The 17845-nt window shown below is 38.8% G+C and overlaps 1 protein-coding gene across 1 annotated transcript in view; it reads left to right on the top strand.

The window, feature by feature from the left end:
- osbp2b (oxysterol binding protein 2b) overlaps positions 1–17845 on the top strand; it is a 43048-nt gene that overhangs the window by 8267 nt on the left and 16936 nt on the right. The window contains exon 2 of the mRNA XM_056746593.1: positions 777–985. Within this exon, the coding sequence (XP_056602571.1) occupies positions 777–985 (209 nt within the window). The remainder of the gene's footprint in view (positions 1–776; positions 986–17845) is intronic.

Genomic DNA, 17845 nt, shown 5'->3' with positions numbered 1-17845 from the left:
CACCAGCTGGCACAAAGGCTGTGTTATCCTCTATTTTTCATTCACTTAGTATACAGTTGTTGTGTGTTATCAAGAAAATCTCAGGTGCCCAAGTTTGTACGTCCCCCCACTCTCAATATTTGTGTTGATTTTGATAACTATCTATCCATCCCTAATGTTTGCATGCCCATCTTTTCGTCTATTTGCTTTTAAAGGGACAGCTCACCCAAAACTAAGAATTCTGTCATCATTTACTCACACTCGAGTTGTTCCAAATCCGTATATGAATTTCTTTGTTCCTATGAACACAGAGATAGATATTTGGAAGAATACTTGTAAGAAAACAGTTCTTGGCCGCCATTGACTAGTAGGAAAAAGTACAGTGGTTTTGCTTTCCTACATTCTTCAAAATATCTTCTTTTTTCTTTTATAATTAAAAAATATCTTGTTTTCAACAGAACAAAGAAATGTCTACAGATTTGGAACAACTTGAGGGAGAGTAAATGATGACAGACTTTTCATTTTTGAGTGAACTGTTCCTTTAAAGCCTATCAAAATCTCGAAACAGAAACTTTTTGTTATGCCATCACAAACATTTTTTGGGCTTCAGTTCTTTGCTAATAGACTGTTAAAAAGCCGTAAAAATACTTATGAGCTTCACAGACATATTTAACAGCATTGTTCAACATCCTTTTCTCTCCTTTACGCTTGTGATTTTCTAGCGTGACTATTTATCACGTGCTGACACCTCCTCTCATTTCCTGTTTGTCCTTCATGTCTTGGTGTGCTCCCGGCAGGACGCAGGCAGAAATGGCCCACACGTGTCGCGGCACCATCAACCTCGCCACGGCGCACATCGACACGGAAGATGCCTGCAATATTGTTCTGAGCAGCGGGGGGCGCACTTACCACCTAAAAGCCAGCACAGAGGTGGAGAGGCAGAGATGGGTCACGGCACTGGAGCTTGCCAAAGCTAAAGCCATTCGAATGATGAACGATCAGTCTGGTAAGACCAGGAAAAAATTCTGGTTCTAGTCTTTGTTGGGCATTTACCTGAATGTTCCTAGCGTCAGTGCAGCCGGTCATATCAAAGTCTCTTTTAAGCAAGTCCACTCAGCAAACATCTTGGCAGTGTCCCCGGCCAGCTATTTCCTTAGTCAGGGAAGATAGCATATTTCATCTAACTTGTCTGAATACAAATACTCCCCCTCATGTAATTTCAAGTTTTTATGAATTTCTTAATACTGCAGGACACAAAAGAAGCTACTTTGAAGAATGTTGGTAACCAAACAACATTGGATCCCATTGACTTCCATTGTTTAGACACAAAACCATGAAGTCATTTCTCAAAATATCTTCTATTGTGTGTCACAGAAGAGTCGAATGCAGGTTTTGAGACATCGAATTGAATACACGATGACATCATTTTTATTTTTCTGAACTTTAAACCATGTGTGTTTGTTGTGGGCAATAAACATAGCTTGTCTGCATATAACTGACCATTTCTACCTGTTTATTATGTAAATGAAGTTATTCAGATGCATAAATGTTTTGAATGGACCTGTGCCTTTAGACAATGACCACCATGCCGCCCCACCTGCACACTGTTATCAATCTGGTAAGGTAATTGCATTTCTTTCAGCGGCTTTGCATTGAGGGTTTTGTGCAGAATACATATTTTTTGCAGGGGTATAATTGCATTTGCAATGGAATGTGACAGAGATGTGGTTTGTTGGCTGTTTAGTTTCATTTTGCAGTATCTGATGTGGGTCATTGCTTTGCTCCAAATTGGTTAAACCTTTGCTTTTTTCTAAGGATGTCTGGGACATTGATCTGTTGAAGTGGGATCATTGTTCTTTTCTTTGAATCAAAGCACATACCTGTTTATGCTTCTCGTTAAATAAATGCTGGATGGGCAAAATGTGATGGTAGCTTTGGGCTTTGGGCATGCATGGAGTCTGATTTTATTGCCTTTTTGTATGCTGTTGGTTTTGGGAGCTCAGTAGTGTTATGTTGCATTATGTTTGATTTTCAAATTTGGGGATCCAGTGAAATGCTATGGCTGCCAAAGAGTGCGTTTACATAGACTGCAAAAGTAATGTTTTTCACAAAATCATCATTTAAATGGAAAAGCGCTATTCTCAGCTTTTTTTAAATTCCAGAGAGAACTCATGATGAATTAGCCTGCCTGGTTGGTCTTCGTATCCACATCATGACTGAACAGCCGTTTGATATTCATTCGTATAACTGCAGTCAATGTAAATGTTACCAGTGCAGGTGCGCTTGCCATGTTTGTAAAAGGCAAATTTACAGTCATGTTTTAAATCGGTAATGTTATTGAATGGTTTGATTTACAACAAAATTAGAACAAAAACTTTGAAGAAGTTTAAATTAGGTTTGGGATGGGCTTTAAATGTATAAGATCATTTAGGGCCTAGTTCTTCTCCAGTACTATGGGTGGTACGTGCACACACACACACACACACACACACACACGCACACACACACACACACACACACACACACATACACACACACAACTGTTAAAACAGATGGCTTCCACTTCCATAGTGAATTATGCATTCAGCATGGAAAATTAAAATCACAGTTTTACATAAAGTCATTTTATGAGAAAATCATTTTATGAGAAAAAATATTTGTTTTATTTATTAATTTATTAACTTGTTATAAAATTATGAGGCAAATGTATATTCATAAAAACGATAGCGGAATGAAGAGTCATTAGGTCTAGATTGTCTGTGTGGGGCTTTTAAAACTTCTCCTTATAAAACAAACAAAAAATATTTGCTTTCAAATTCCCCATATGAGTTTGTTTATTTTCTATGAATGTATAAAACAATGCAGTAAAAAGCCCCTGATTGTAAACAATTCACCACATGAGGGCGCAAGAGATCATTTTGGCACTGATTTGAGTTCTCATGAGAACCAAGCACACTCACATGACAACAGAGCTCTTTTTTATTACTCCCTCTAATCTCTCTTGTATTTTGGAATCTTGTCTGTATGAAATGTTGGCTGCGCTCCAGCCCCCTCTCTCCTCATTCCATTCCAGGCACGGCCCACTCTCTCCTCGCTCCACAAATAAACCACAACGTACTATTTCTGCAGACCTCTAGCTTTTCTGTGTAAGTGAGTGTTATTGTGAATGACAGTTTTAAGTCTCTGTGGAGTCGAATAACAGACGAAACACATTGATGTTGATGCTTTGTGTTGTTTGGAAAATCTTCCTGATCTCAAACAAGAATAATCCCTTCAGGTTCACTGTATTTCATTGGATATATACTATGGATCAGCTACAAAGTATGGACGATTATATATGTTTATAGTATGAATATATTCCGTTTTATGTCTGTTGTGTGATAATGCAAAAAAACAAACAACCGCAAATTATCATATTTTCAAGTATTGATTAATTGTGCCACAAGGAAAAGAATAGATGCAAATGAGACAATAATACTGATTTGATTCAATTCTCTCTGCTTGATACTCAGCCTCAGATGTTTTAAGAAGTACTATTTTGTTCAAGTTTGGTCTGGACAAGATTTGCTGTGCAAAAATTAGGTCTGATCCTCATTGTCAGTTTTGTTTCAGCTATGAGTTGGGAGAGAGTTCTTATGAGGAAATGAGAGACACAGAAGTGGGTCAGACTCTCATCATTGATCTCAAGCATTCAGTTCAGCACCCTGAGCTTTAAAAGCCTCCCTCATAACTGCACCTATTTTTATCTCCACCACCCACCTGTCTGTGAGTCTCATTCTTTCTCTCGCTCTTTCTTTTTCCTCTGTGTCCCACCTCGCTTTCATTGTTTTCACACGGTCTGAGTCATTCTGACAGCAGGTTGATCCCTGGGCTATTTTGGCTGCTTGTCTGGATTTTGTACTGAGCGACATCATACTGAGATCTTGTAAATACGACAAAACTAATGTGCTACCATAAGGGTCATGGGTATTTACTAACAAGTGGAATGATTGATAAACTGTATGTAATGCATTTGTCAAATGAGTAAATGTGCACAGAGAATATATCCTCTTTTTTTCTCATGTAAATGTCAGGATGTTTTAGTGCAATATGAGCAAAAACCAGCAGGTGGCAGGCCATTTTTAATTAGTATAGTGTCCACAATTCCAACAACAGTATATTTATCAGATATTAGATATAGTCAATAGTTCTCGGTAAGGCAAGCATGACTATTATTATTGCTCATACTAAGGGTTAATATGTAACAAAATTAGCTATAACTGATATTATCAAATTATTGGGCCTCTGTGCAGAAGTGTATTATGTTTCTAAGAATTCCCTTGTTTGTGTGACAGACGTTAAAGAGGCAAAAAATTCTAATTTAAGTGACATTTTAGCTCCCTGTATGGCAGTCTCAGATAGTGTAGCTTAATGATCACTTCTTGAGTGTGCACTCATTACCCAGCATTCCTTCAATCACAAGGCAAGAATAAACTTGAATTATGTTCCTGTCAACACTTTAGTTCCACTGCAGAACGCCTGACATGTTCACTTTAGCCTTTCATCTTACACCCGCTCTCCTTCTTAAAATATATTATAGCTTCTCTGTCCGTGGTGCTGAAACATGACCTTTGTAATATCATGAATTAAAGGTCCTATAAGCAGCTTTTCTATGGAATGCTTCCCTATTGCATGACAGGTATGACTAAAATATGTTAAATATCACGGTTCTGTGCAAAGAAAAATGTGTCGGATTCTTTAATGTTGTCAGTTGAGAACGTTGTTTGTTATGAAAGAATGTTGCTAGGTCAGTGTAATGCAGAGTTGTTCAGGTTATTTAACATGTTCCTTCATGTGACATTGAGGTGACGCACTGCTGCTCTCCTGCTCCCAGTCTCATTAAATCGGTTTTCAGACGTCCTTTGTGTATGTATGTTTTTGAAGTTTTAGAAGAAGGGGCGTGGCTATTTCAATGCCTGTGTCTGGCAGAAATTCTACAACAGCTATTATAACACAGCATCTTTATTGGTGATGGTTGTCTTTTGACTGGTTTCCCGGGTATTTCACACTGTACTCTCTCCTACACCTACCTTTCCTCCTCTCCTATCAGACACTCTTCCCCTCCCTTTGTTAATCTCTCTCTTAGTGTCTTTCTCTCCCTCTGTGTCTCCCAGTAAACTCATTCGTTATCTATGATTGTAAACCAGAACAGAGAACTGACAAAAGTGACCTCTTCTTTTATGAGCATGAATTCATAGGCGAGACTTCTCTCTCCCTCTCTCTCTCTCTCTCTCTCTCTCTCTCTCTCTCTCTCCCTCTCTCTCTCTCTCTCTCTCCCTCCCTCTCTTTCTCTTTTACTTTCTATCCATCTATCTTGCTCTATCTATCTCTCTCTCTCTTTCGGTTGCTCTGGCTGGATTCTTTACTGTTGAGTGAATCTCATCATAGTGGAGAGGAGGTAGAGAAGGAGGTGGCTCGGTTCTGTGTGTAAGTAATATCATTAGATGTCTGGGTTTAATGTTTAAATATGTATAGGATGTTTTATGTATAGATGTTTAAAGTGTTGTGATGATTATATTTTTGGTATTAATGTTGACTATAGTAGGATTTAAGTTCTATAAGTTTCTGCTGTGCGTTTTGCAACCTTGTGCATGCTTTTTGCAAACGGTGTGCGTATGTTATTTGTGGGGCGTATGTTAGATGTCTCACCGCCGTGCCATGTCACAGTGTATGTTTTATAATCTCACACATTCCATTCTGACCTGATTTAGTACACACTGACAGATGGTGAATATCTCTCTTTCTTATCCTCGTACCTCCATCCATCTCTTCTCTTCCCATCTAATGCTCTTTTCTTTTTCATCTCTGTTCATCCGGTATTACGGTGTGATTTGCATGTGGTATGTGTGTGTGAGAGCAAGGGTAAAACATGCATGGGGTCTTAATCAAAATTTTGTTTATGTACATGATTTCATCTGCAGTGTAGATGGTTTTGCCTGTACTGTGTTGACCAGCCGTGGTTCTTAGAGGTTTAGATTAAACAATCAAACAATAGAAGTGGAAAATACCCACTATGGCAGAAAAACAAATATGTTGTTGTATGTTTGTTTTAGCCCGTAGGGAGATTCACTGTGCAGCTGAGAGACTCTATATGCTTGGATACACACTGTGGTTTCTATAACAGTCGTAATTGATTATGAAACTAGCAAGAAAGGGGAAAAAAAGGATAGATGGAGGGTGGGAGAGAATCTCTATCCACAAGAGCATTCTGAATCCAGCTTTGGTGATGTTTACAGCGTGAGACATGAGTCTGCTGTTAATTATCTGCCCAGCTGCCCCATTATCACTCTCAGAATAAAGCCTCAGAATGGGATTAGCATAGCACGCTTGCTCATGCACATTTTTGCCTTTCGCTTGCCTCACTTTTTTTAAACTTTCCCTTACCTGTAATTGTCTCTTTTTACCCCCACCCATTTTTCATCCTCACAACATCTTTTTGTGTCATGTGATGTCCCTGGACGTTGCTGGAATCTGTCCCCTTTGCCTTTGTCAAGTCTGTGCGTGTCATTGATGTTCTAATCTCATGTCGTTTTTGTGCCGTTTAAGGCTTTATGTCAAGATTATTGCACGTTTTTTCATAAATTAATGTATCTGGTCTTAAATGCGTTAAACTCCCTGTTTTTAACCTAGTTTTAATAAAGCTAGGTTTAGATTACACAATATCACCACGATTTATGCACAAGGTAGTTCTGGCGATTTATAAATAACTAATGAATGAATTGTTTTTTCTTGTGTTGTGTGTCTTGGTGCAATTGCATCTGTGACAAAAAAGTGCTTAATTATTTCGGTGACGTTCACAAGTTAAAGCAAACATGCTCTTCCATACACTACCTTCGAACATGGCAAAACCAATCAGAATCAATGGGTCCTGCTAGGTGGAATTATGACAAGAAAGCCAGTACAAACATGCCGTTTTGGTATCCATTATTTGTTAACACTCTTGTTTTGGAAGTCAGTTGCTAGTTCTGCCTTCTCAATGACATCACGCATGTCGTTAAGGATTGAATGATTGGGAATTCGTAACTTTATTACAAGTAAGCTAATTTGTATGAACTCGCACAATCTTATTCATTCATATTAGTTTGATTTGCTACGTAGTTTGTACGTTTGGTTTAGGGGTGTGGTTAGGGGAGGGGCTTCAGTATTGTTTTTTTCTGATACTCGTACATTTTTGTCATCATACAAATTCATATAAACATGCAGATCTGTTTTAATAACACTTCTACAGTGTTTCCCTTGTTTATCTCCTATTTCTCCATCGCCGGTCTTCCTGGTGTATTCTCATTCCAGTACTCTTTCATTCTGCTTCACTCACCTGCTCCTCATTAATTGCTTGTATGGTTTAATTTGGCCTCTGCTCTCGCCACATGGTTGAGCAGTCGGCATAGCCGTCCTCTTGATCTCTGAACCTTCACATTTGAACCGTTTCAAGTGATATGCTAGAGCCCTCCCTCATCCAGAACTGTCTTTAAGCTTCACAGATGCATCTAGTAGTTCTCACTTTTTTCCCTACACACATAAACCAGGACGAACGATTTTGCTCCATGTATAGAAGCAACTTCTCTGTTCAACACTCCCTGGTGTGAAACATACAGAGAGAGAGAAAGTGCGAGACTGAGATAAGGGAGTGTCTGAATGTGTTTGTGTGAGTGTGTGAAACAGACAAGCAGGCAGATGGACTGATCTGTGGAATCTTTATCATCACAGCCCGCGGGAACGTATTCAGTTTCTCCCATCTCAGCAGAACGACACTCAATCATGGCCGCTGTCCTCACGTACACCAGGAAACGATCTGTTGTGCCCAATTAACAAGCGCAAACAGCAAAATCTCACTTTTTTGAGCCAATACAAACAGTGTGCTTGGATCGGGATGTGAATGGCATGAAAGGATCAATGAAATTTGTGGAAGAGAGAGATCATAAGGAGTTAAGAGCGAATGGCATATTAATCGTTTTAGAATGAAAGGGATATCATATGAAACCGTCACTTTGAGCAATATAGATCGCTGCATGTGTGCTTGGATATAGATTGCTAACAGACATAATAGCCATAAAACATCTCTGTTGATTTGATAGAGAGAAAACACTGCTAATGTGTGTGTGAGAGGGGCATTGGCATGTTGCTTTTTAGCTGAGACAGATATAAATAATCGGTTGTGTCTGATTGGGCTACAGTAAATAGATTGCTGCCTCATGGATGTCATTGATAAACCGTCATCTGCATTTGATTAACTGTCTCTGGACCCGCTTAACATGCACAAGCACATCACTGCATCATCTGCTTGTTTTAAACTCACTGTTTGCTTTAAATTGTATAACTTAGGGGTTTACAATATACTGGTATTGACAATAACTGTGGGATTTAAGACCATGATTATTGATATCATGTTAATTCTACAAATGAATTTTTTTAAGTTTTGCCTTAATAGCCACAATGGTTACAATCCCTATCTTTAATTCTCACACTTGAATTTGAAATGTGATGTGTTGGCCAAAAAATAAACAAAATTTGAGATTAATTTGACTCTTCAAAAAATAAATTTAACTAGATATCATGATAATATCATTACTGTAAATTCATTTGACCAGGATAACCATGAAGTGAAAAAAACTGATTTTGTGACATCATAATCTATCATGTTTTTCATATTCATCATATTTCAGCAGTTAAAAGATGCCGGGTGTTTTTTCTCCAGTAATGCATGTCTTTTTATTTTGTGCTGTATGTACCAGTCGGGTCAAAGGCGCTCTGTCTGTCACAGGATCAAAGAACAGCCAGCTGGATCACAGCCAGGGTCTTTAGGGCAAACGGAGAGTGAATGAGAGGAGAGAAGAATTACGCCAGTGTCATGAAACATTTGGTTCGTCTAGTCAAACCCAAAGTGATTTTATTTTTTGAAAGACCTTAGGATATCTAATCCTCATTTGAAAACCTCATTTTCATTCCTGTATGTTTAGTGTTGCAGACTGTATCGTTGTAAATCCCCAATGCCTTGTTTATCTCTCATACGGTCTCACTGATTAATGCTTGGTGAATTTCCTTTGAGAATATTGACTCAATAATTCTCAATTATTGAAGATATTTTTTTTTGTTAGTTTGTGTGTGTATGAGTCCATGTTTGTGTGTGTATTGGAACTATATTTATCATTAAAGGTAACATTTCAATCCATTCCCAGAGGAAAAAATCAAGCCCGGTCCTCATTTTATTTTTGCATTGCAGAATTCAGTAAAAAAAAATGTTTTATCACTAAAGATGAATTCTATTAAAGGGATACTCCACCCAAAAATGAAAATTCGGTCATCATTTACTCATTCTCAAGTTTCTTTGGTCTTGGAAAAATGTAAGCAAATGACATTTCTGGGACATCATTGACTAACATAGTAGGAAGAATGATTGTATCACATTTTTTTGTTTTGTTGAACACAAAATGAGATATGAAGAATTTTAAAAAGCAAACTGTTCTATGGCACCTTTGACTACCATTTAAATTTTTCCTATGATTGTTGTCAATGATGTCCCAGAAATGCCAGTTGCTAACATTTTTCCCAATATTCTTTTTGGGTGGAGTAGTACACTTTCAAAATGAATATTCTGTCATCATTTACGTCATTTCAAACCTGTATGATTTTCTTACTTCTGCAGAACACAAAAGAAGATATTTTGAAAAATGTTGTTAACAGAACAGCACAGCCACCATTCACTTCTATTATAACTAATACAATAGAATGGGGGGGGCTGTTAACAACATTCTTCAAAATATCTTTTTTTGTGTTCAGTTCTTGGCCTCTAGGTCACATCCACTCATCTTTTTTCTATTACCTGTTATCACTGAGATTCTAGTTGAGATGTTATTCTTCAGAACATGTGCTGTTCCCCATCCTTGTGCTGGGTTTTAAACAAAGACTCTCCTCTTTTAGCATGTTATATATCTCACTTTTCTTTCCCTCTGTCTATCTGTGTTTGACTACTGCAGTCAGACTGTTAGAGCTGTTATCCGTGGTTATGACGCACATGTTTAGCTCATTGATCAATCTGATATAGCTCACTGTAGTCATCCTGCAATTACATCTGTTCAGTGCTGCTGGCCCTTTGTCTGAACACTTTCACGCTTTCTTTCAGAATTTAGCAAATTCTTTTAGTTTGATAGAGCTATCTGAATGTAAGGAGTGCGAAACGATTGCTGTCAGATTATGAAATAATTGTGCCGGGCCTGTCGCTGGTGAGCCATCTGCCCTTTATTCTTTTCATCTGTTACACTCATTATTCCAATTACCTGGCTGAATCACAGCCGCTGTTTGTCCTCTATACAGAGGAACTCAGTGCTGGTAACTGCTGGTCTAAAACTCCAGCATTGGGGAATGGTGAAGAAGTATTTTTAGCATAAAACCATTGTTTGATTTAGGGCTGAAAAAGAGCAAGCAAAAACAATTGCACACATCATGGATACAACTTTCAATTAAAAAACAAATCCATCATACTTCACTGAATTGTGTTTGAAAGGTTGCCTGCATTTTGAAATCAAACGTTTGTGTTAGCATGTGTGTGGCTTGTGCTTTCACTGCTTTGGCATCCGTGTACCGGTCAGTTTTGATTAATAGAATTGAGTCTGATGGATGCGCACACAAACACACACCCACACACACACACATTATTCAAGGTGACCCTGTGGAGCAGCAGCTGTAATAGAGAAGACACAAGAAACACAATGCATGTGTGTATCTGACTTTGTTTTTGGGGTCTGCATACCAACTAAACAAGCTTGTTTGTACAGAACTACTTTTGAAAGTCTTAAAATGCAGAAGGGGGTGAATGAATCTCATTACGCCTATGAACTGTCCCCACAGAGACAATAAACCAGAGTGTGTGTGATTGTTACAACACATCATTGACCTTGTCCTGCTTTAAACGTTCAGTGCACTGCGACACAGAGCTCTGCTGGGGCTGAACGGTGCGAGGGTTTCACATCACATATTATTCAGACAGGAGTGTAGGCATGTGTGTGTGTGTTTTTTAAAGTGTATTGTTTAAAGTGTATTAGAGTTCTGAGTTAAGTAATGAACTCCGAAAACGGAGGCTGAACAGAAATCTGGTTGCTGTTTTAAGCTTGAATTTATTATTTCCATGTTGTGTTTCACAGAAAAATATTGAAGGATATGACTTGAATATATTTGTCAGGAAGTAAAGTGTATGAAATTTTGTGGCATCTAGTGGTGAGATTGCGAATTGCTACCAACGCCTCACTCACCTCTCCCCTCAGAAGCACTACGGTGGCTGACTAAGATGTCGTTTTATTTTCGCTTAATTTCCGATGGAGATAACATATTCACGAAATGTGCTCTATAGAGCAATTTGTCTGTTTAGGGCTACTGTAGAAACAGCATTGTGAATTTGTAGATAGAAATTACTAATTCTAAGGCAGTGTTTCTAAAACTTTTTCTGCCCCAATTTGAGGGTAGGGAAGGATTCGGAGCCCCACCTGTTCCCAATCGCCCCAACAAAATGGTTCAAACTTTAGGTCCACGTTCTGTCTTGGTTTTGTCTGCTGGTGCCGAAATTCCGTTTTTAATTTTCATTCCATGTCACAAACTTATCCATTGCTAACATTTATACCCACTACCGCCTCTCCACATTCAAGTTTTTGTTTCGCCTTGTTCTGTCTACAATGGTTCCACGTGACATTTTTCTTCGCAGTCTGAAGTTGTTCTAAGTAAGCCTTACATTTAAAAGTGTGGTTGTTGGTTATTTTGTGTGTAACGTCAATAAATAAAGGAATTCAGGGAGATGGGCACAGAATGACCAAATTTACTCCTGTTTGTCTCGCCCCACTTTTCATGTGTCTTACCCACCAGTGGGGCCCACCCTACACATTGGGAAATGGTGTTCTAAGGTAACAAAAACATAACGCTTCATTATGTAAAGTCTTCATATACCTCTGAAGACATAGTTATGTAAATTATTATTATTTTGTAATATTATTATTATTATTTCTGTCAATAGATCCTCTAAAAAAGGACACACTGGATCTTTAAACGGATCTTCCACAATTGTCTAGTATGTGTACTATTATAGACCAAAAAAAGTTGTTTCCATATTTTCCCCGTGACAATATGGCCCATATTTCAGAATGAATGGTTTGCAGTATGATCATGAACATGTGCTGTATTGAACCTCTGCTCTACAATCACTTACAGACACAGTTATGCAGATCTAACAAATTAACATTTTAAAGGAGTCATATGAAATGGCTAAAACAAATAATATCGTTTGTTTTAGATGTAATTCAATGTGTATCCACGATTTAAGGTTAAAAAACACTGTATTTTCCACATAACGTGTATGTTTGTATCTCATCTTTGCCCCGCCTCTCTGAAACGCGTAGATTTTAACAAAGCTCATCGCTCTGAAAAGTGAGGCGTGCTATGATTGTCCAGTTAACCAGCGTGTAGTGATTGGTTGAATACTGCAAGCGTGTGACGGAAATGTAACACCTTTTACCATATTTGGAACATCAGGTTCCAAAGCAATTGTACTGACAGGTACGCCATCTTACTTGCGTTTACATTTGTGCGGTCTTAGTCAACTCATACCACGAAATGACGTATATTTGTGGGGGTGTGGTCAGTGGCGGTTCTACATTGAATCACTCCCCGGGCGAGATCCGCTCTGGGTGCCCCCCCATCTACTCCCACCCATCCGAGAGAAAAAAAGCCATGTTTTACCATAACTATATAAGTGTAAGACGAACCTTATATTTCTCAATTGCACAAATCCTTCAACAGAACATTTTAAAAACACAATTCTGCACAAATCAGTATAAGTTATCAGAACTTAAATATACTCTATGTACATAAATGTTGCAACATATGTACATGATGTACATATGTATCATGATGTAACACGACCAGAGAACAACAACATTAAAATATTAAGAATAATATACAAATAAAATATAGAAAAAATATTCTAAATAGCACAAATCCTTCATCACACAAAAGCAAATCTAATTATTACACTATTGCACTAAGAACAGAAAACACAAACTAAAACCTGACCTTTCTGGCCTTCCTTAATGCAAAATCATCAATAATGTCATCATACGAAATCTGCCCCCTATTGAGTTATTGATACTGATGATAGGAAGGCCAGTGAGCTGTTCTTGAGACATGGTTGACCTCAGGTATGACTTGATCAACTTTTGAAAAGCTCCTCTCTGCTTGAGCCACAGTGACTGGCAGAGTAAGTGTAATCCTGAGAGCAGTCCAAAAGTTGGGGTAGATCTCTGATAGATCCTTATCATGCATAAAAGTGATAAAATTCAAGGAGGCAGGGTGGTTTTTGATGGCTGACCAGTGACAGAGGATTCTCCAAAATACTTTAGAAGTGCCCATGAATTTGCAATTGAAATTGACATCAAAAGACAGTAGGCTACAGTATAACTCTTATGAATTGCAAATTTAAATAAACATGCCCTTACATGCCAAATGTCTGTCATGACTCATTAGACGCTTTATTAATCTAAGGGAGGAACAATTAGCTCCTTGGTTACTGCCTCAAATTATATTCTTTGTCACGCATCAGAGTTATAGCAAATGTTTGCCTTTGAACACATCCAGACATATGTTAATTTCGTTGGCTAATTACAGGGCCCAACATTAACCCCAATGATGGAAATAAATAATAACTTTACTTGTAACAGTTTTGTTGCAAAGCACAATCTTATGGTGAAATTAGATCTCGTGTTTGTTGAGTTAAGACCGAATTATTGTTGTATAAGCATCATAGCAAGAAGGCTAACAAACGTAAGAGTTAACGTTACCACCCATTAACATTAGCCCTTCATTGATGATGGATAACGTCACCGTAATCATACAGAGAGAACGTAGTTACATACCTTTATCTTTTGCTCCTTTCTCCGCTTCTACTTTGATTTTTTCTTATATTGGGCACCTGACGGCTTAAACCTTTTTCTCTCCATCGCTTTCATGTTTATCTGGCACTCGACAATCAAGACTAAACCACTTCACCTCCACATAATCGTTTTGGATTAACTTTTTTTATTAGCCATTTCACACACAATGCAGAAAAAAAACGTGGAAAAATAGGCCTGTGCTTTAAAATTATGAATGAAATGTGCGTTATTTAGAAGAAAGTCAAGGTGTGACTGATTTTAGCCCACTAAATGGGCCCCCCTCCTTGTCCGCTCCATTTGGGAGAGGTGAACTGTCCATCAGGGGATCAGCCCCTCCCCTTTACAGTTTTCACACAGCTTCTGCGCTTCTCAGCAAGCAGGGGCGGCGATTTGCCAATTCCCCACACAGACAGTTATATTATACATAATAGAAACCTGCTTTGCGGCGCGGATTATTTTTCTTTTTCAAGTGCTTGTGCCGCCCCCCACGTGTCGTGAAAATTTGGCGCCCCGGGCGGCTGCCCGGTTCGCCCGTGCCTAAAACCGCCACTGGGTGTGGTTACACAAGGGGTTTCAGGCATGTCTGGGTGAGCATTTGCTTTTAGAAAGAAAGCATCTTTTGTTCCGGCACTTTCATTTTGGCAATTTTACGTGTCTAATACATGCCTGGGCAATTTATAACACACGAAAGACACAGAAAAACACAAATTCGCGCCATATGACCCCTTTTATGTGTTAGCAGTCTTACCCTGATTCATCTTTTCAAACTCCCAGCTTACAATAAATAAAGGTGGTGGGTGAATGTGTTCCTCTCAGTTTGTTCCAGTCAAGACAGCAGTGTACCGCAGACTACTGTATCCCCCACCCTCCGCTCCACCACCACACTGCATTAAGCTGTGCATGAGGAGAGGAATGCCAATATGCTGCTGTGCTGTCAGAGTGAGTGCGTGCGCTCTGAAGGTTAGGCAGGAGAGTGAGGATGTGAAATCAAGGCCGTTAAGGGCTATACTTACTCAGGAGTGAGGCGTTTGCTCCTCTGCAGCATGACGGTGAGGTCCGGCCGCTTCCCCCCGCACTCATCTGGCTGATGTAGCAGTCCGGCGTACTTCCTGCGCAGCGGTTGGTTGTGTGAGCGCGTGCGAGGAGCGGAGAGGAGGGAGAGAGGAGCGGTGGGCCCGTAGTGTAGTGGAATGAAGAGTGGAGCATGCTGGGGGCCGGGAACCGTTCGCTCCTTCTGCAGTGGCGGCTGCCTGAGCCGCTTCGGCCGCGGTCAGTGCCCTCATCCCGGAGGAAGAGATGACACTTCCTCATCTATATCACACACTCCGGCTCCTCTTGCTCTCGTACGGGCCCCGGCTCGCTCCTCTTCGTTCTGCCATCTCCTGAACCTCACCTGTCTCAGAGGTACTGTACACAAATGTCCGTCTGACTCTCACTGTGTGCTGCTTTTGCTTTATGATTTGTCTGCATGTCTCTTACTCCTGGACTGCTTGACAGGAAGTGTGGGTCAGCACTTCCTGTCTGCCACATTTCCATGTACAGAAGTTGATTGACGGGTCCAAGCATGCTGTAACTCTCATTATTTAATATATCTTGACTCTTTCTTACTCTTTCTTGCTCATTGCCTTTCTCACTTATTCAGTCTCTCTTTTGTTTTGGTGACAAAATCAGGAAGAGTTTTGTTTGGTGTTGAACTAGTGTTGTCAACTGGGTTCTTATTTATTTATTGTAATCAAAAAAAATCACATCCAATTGTAATATAATAATATTTGATAGGTACTTTTAATTCAGTTTAATCTATATGGTATTGAACAAAAGAGACTTGAACTAGAGTTATTTTGTTCAGTAATAGGATATACTGTATGTATGAGGTATATAGCTTTGGACAATTTACCTTATTAAACAAAGGTTGGTTAAACCACCTGTCACTCAAGTGGCCACGCCCTTAATTATGCAGACTTTTAAGTCTCTTTTAATATCATTTAAACGGATGAGTTCACCCTCCTCACAGTTGTCATGAAGGGCAAAATTAGCTATATGGACCTGTAAACATATTTTTTCTGCTGTAAAGTGGGCATTTTAACATTGGGCTCAATGAGATTCTGCTCTGTTTTGGAGCCAGTCTCTAGCAGCCAGTCAATGAATTGCAGTTTAAGTCACCTCTGAGTTGGTTTCACATTAGAGTGCAGAAATTTGCCACTCGGTTGTGAGACTAGTATGACAGAGTATTAACACTTATATAGCATGATGTTTCAGGACCATCAGTTTCAGCCATGTGGTCAATGAAGGTCAGCTGGTTTTCTAGAAGACACCCTGAGCTGTTAATACAGACTTTTTAAATGATATCTCTTTTATTATTTTTCCTTTTTCGATTGTATTCTATTGTTTGAGGAATGTATTTATTTTTTCAGATATGAACTTTAGACGTTGATGTTGTTTGTCACACCTTGTTTTGATCCTTTGAGTTTTGCTCTGAAAAAAGTGTATCACACACTGTAGGTAAAGTGAGAAAATAAAGAATAAAGGTCCAGCCTTTTTTAACCGGACACAGTTTTGGTAATTAGACAATTCAGAGGGTCAGTTTCTTGGGGAAGGTTGACATTTTAGTCTTTGGTAATGTAGAAGACATAAAAAGGATGCCTGCCCAATTATGATGTAGAAGTTGTTTTAAATAGGCTACTTTATTATTCTCTATTTGATACTTTACATCACATTATTAACGTTACTTTGCTCTGTTGTCTGCGTAGGAGAGAAAATAGGTTATTTAAATTAAAGTGAGTGTACTTGTGGGACAGTGTGACATTGAAATGCATCTACACACACACACACACACACACACACAAATGAGGCATAATTAGCATTTTGCAACACAAGCAACAATAAATGATTAAAATATGCACAGTTATTTAATTTATGATGTCTATAATTTTCTCAGGAATATAATCAGCACTATTCTGATTGACACAGAGTGAATAGTATTAAAGACAGAATAGGTGATCCTGTCCAGAATTTTTTAGGTCATGCTGGTTGGAAATCTCTTTACATCCTGATAGCAATCAAGAAGTTTAGTGGTCAAATAATATTTTTATATTTATAAATCATCTGTGAAAAGGCATAGGACCAAAAAACATTCGCCCAATCAAAACGTTCTGTCTGGACGCTGTGACTGGTCATGTGTACATGTTCATCCAACGTATTTTGCATACCACTGCGCACCCCTTTTACGCAGATATCGTACGTCATCAGCACGCTTACATCTGCTGTGTCAATGTAGGGAGAATGGCGGACAATCAGGAACAACAAAACTTTCCTGCTGAGCCGACAAAAAATTTATCTACAGAACCAAAGTCAGCTCTTGAAAAAGCAGAGACGAAAAGACATCTGGCATCTATGCAAATCGCATAGAGGGCGGGATTATAGTTTCAGTGTTAGCATGCTAAAGTAAGCACCTTTCCAAATCAACCACTCCACCTTTAAGAAGTAACAACCAGCCAGTAGACCTAATTTAAAAAAACATTTAGGGCTAGAATTTTTTTTAACAAAGAATGGCTTCAGTCACAACGAACATATGTCTGGATTGTAAGCCTTGTGGAAGAGGATTGAGATATTCCAGCGAAAAAGAGTTACAGGACTCAAGGCACGATAAAACAAAAGCATGTGTAGCTCTTTCAAGGTCTTGAAAAGATAAAAAACACTTCACAGCAGTTTAAGATGGAAAAAGCTTTTGGTAACCACTGGATTTATATGTTGATCGAACTAGAGGGAGGAGTGTGTTCTGATCAAACATACATTTAACATGTCTGCTGTTTTGCTAAATTTGATGTAATTTATTGTAAAATATTTCAACTTATTTGTTATTCTCATTGTTCAATAAGTAAATGGATTGGAAATTAGTTAAAATAATACTTTTGCTAATT

Source organism: Triplophysa dalaica, chromosome 4 (genome assembly GCF_015846415.1).
Source record: "Triplophysa dalaica isolate WHDGS20190420 chromosome 4, ASM1584641v1, whole genome shotgun sequence".
In the NCBI taxonomy this organism is placed as follows: Eukaryota; Metazoa; Chordata; class Actinopteri; order Cypriniformes; family Nemacheilidae; genus Triplophysa; species Triplophysa dalaica.
The sequence above is the reverse complement of the archived record's forward strand: the minus strand, read 5'-3'. Positions and strand labels throughout refer to the sequence as shown.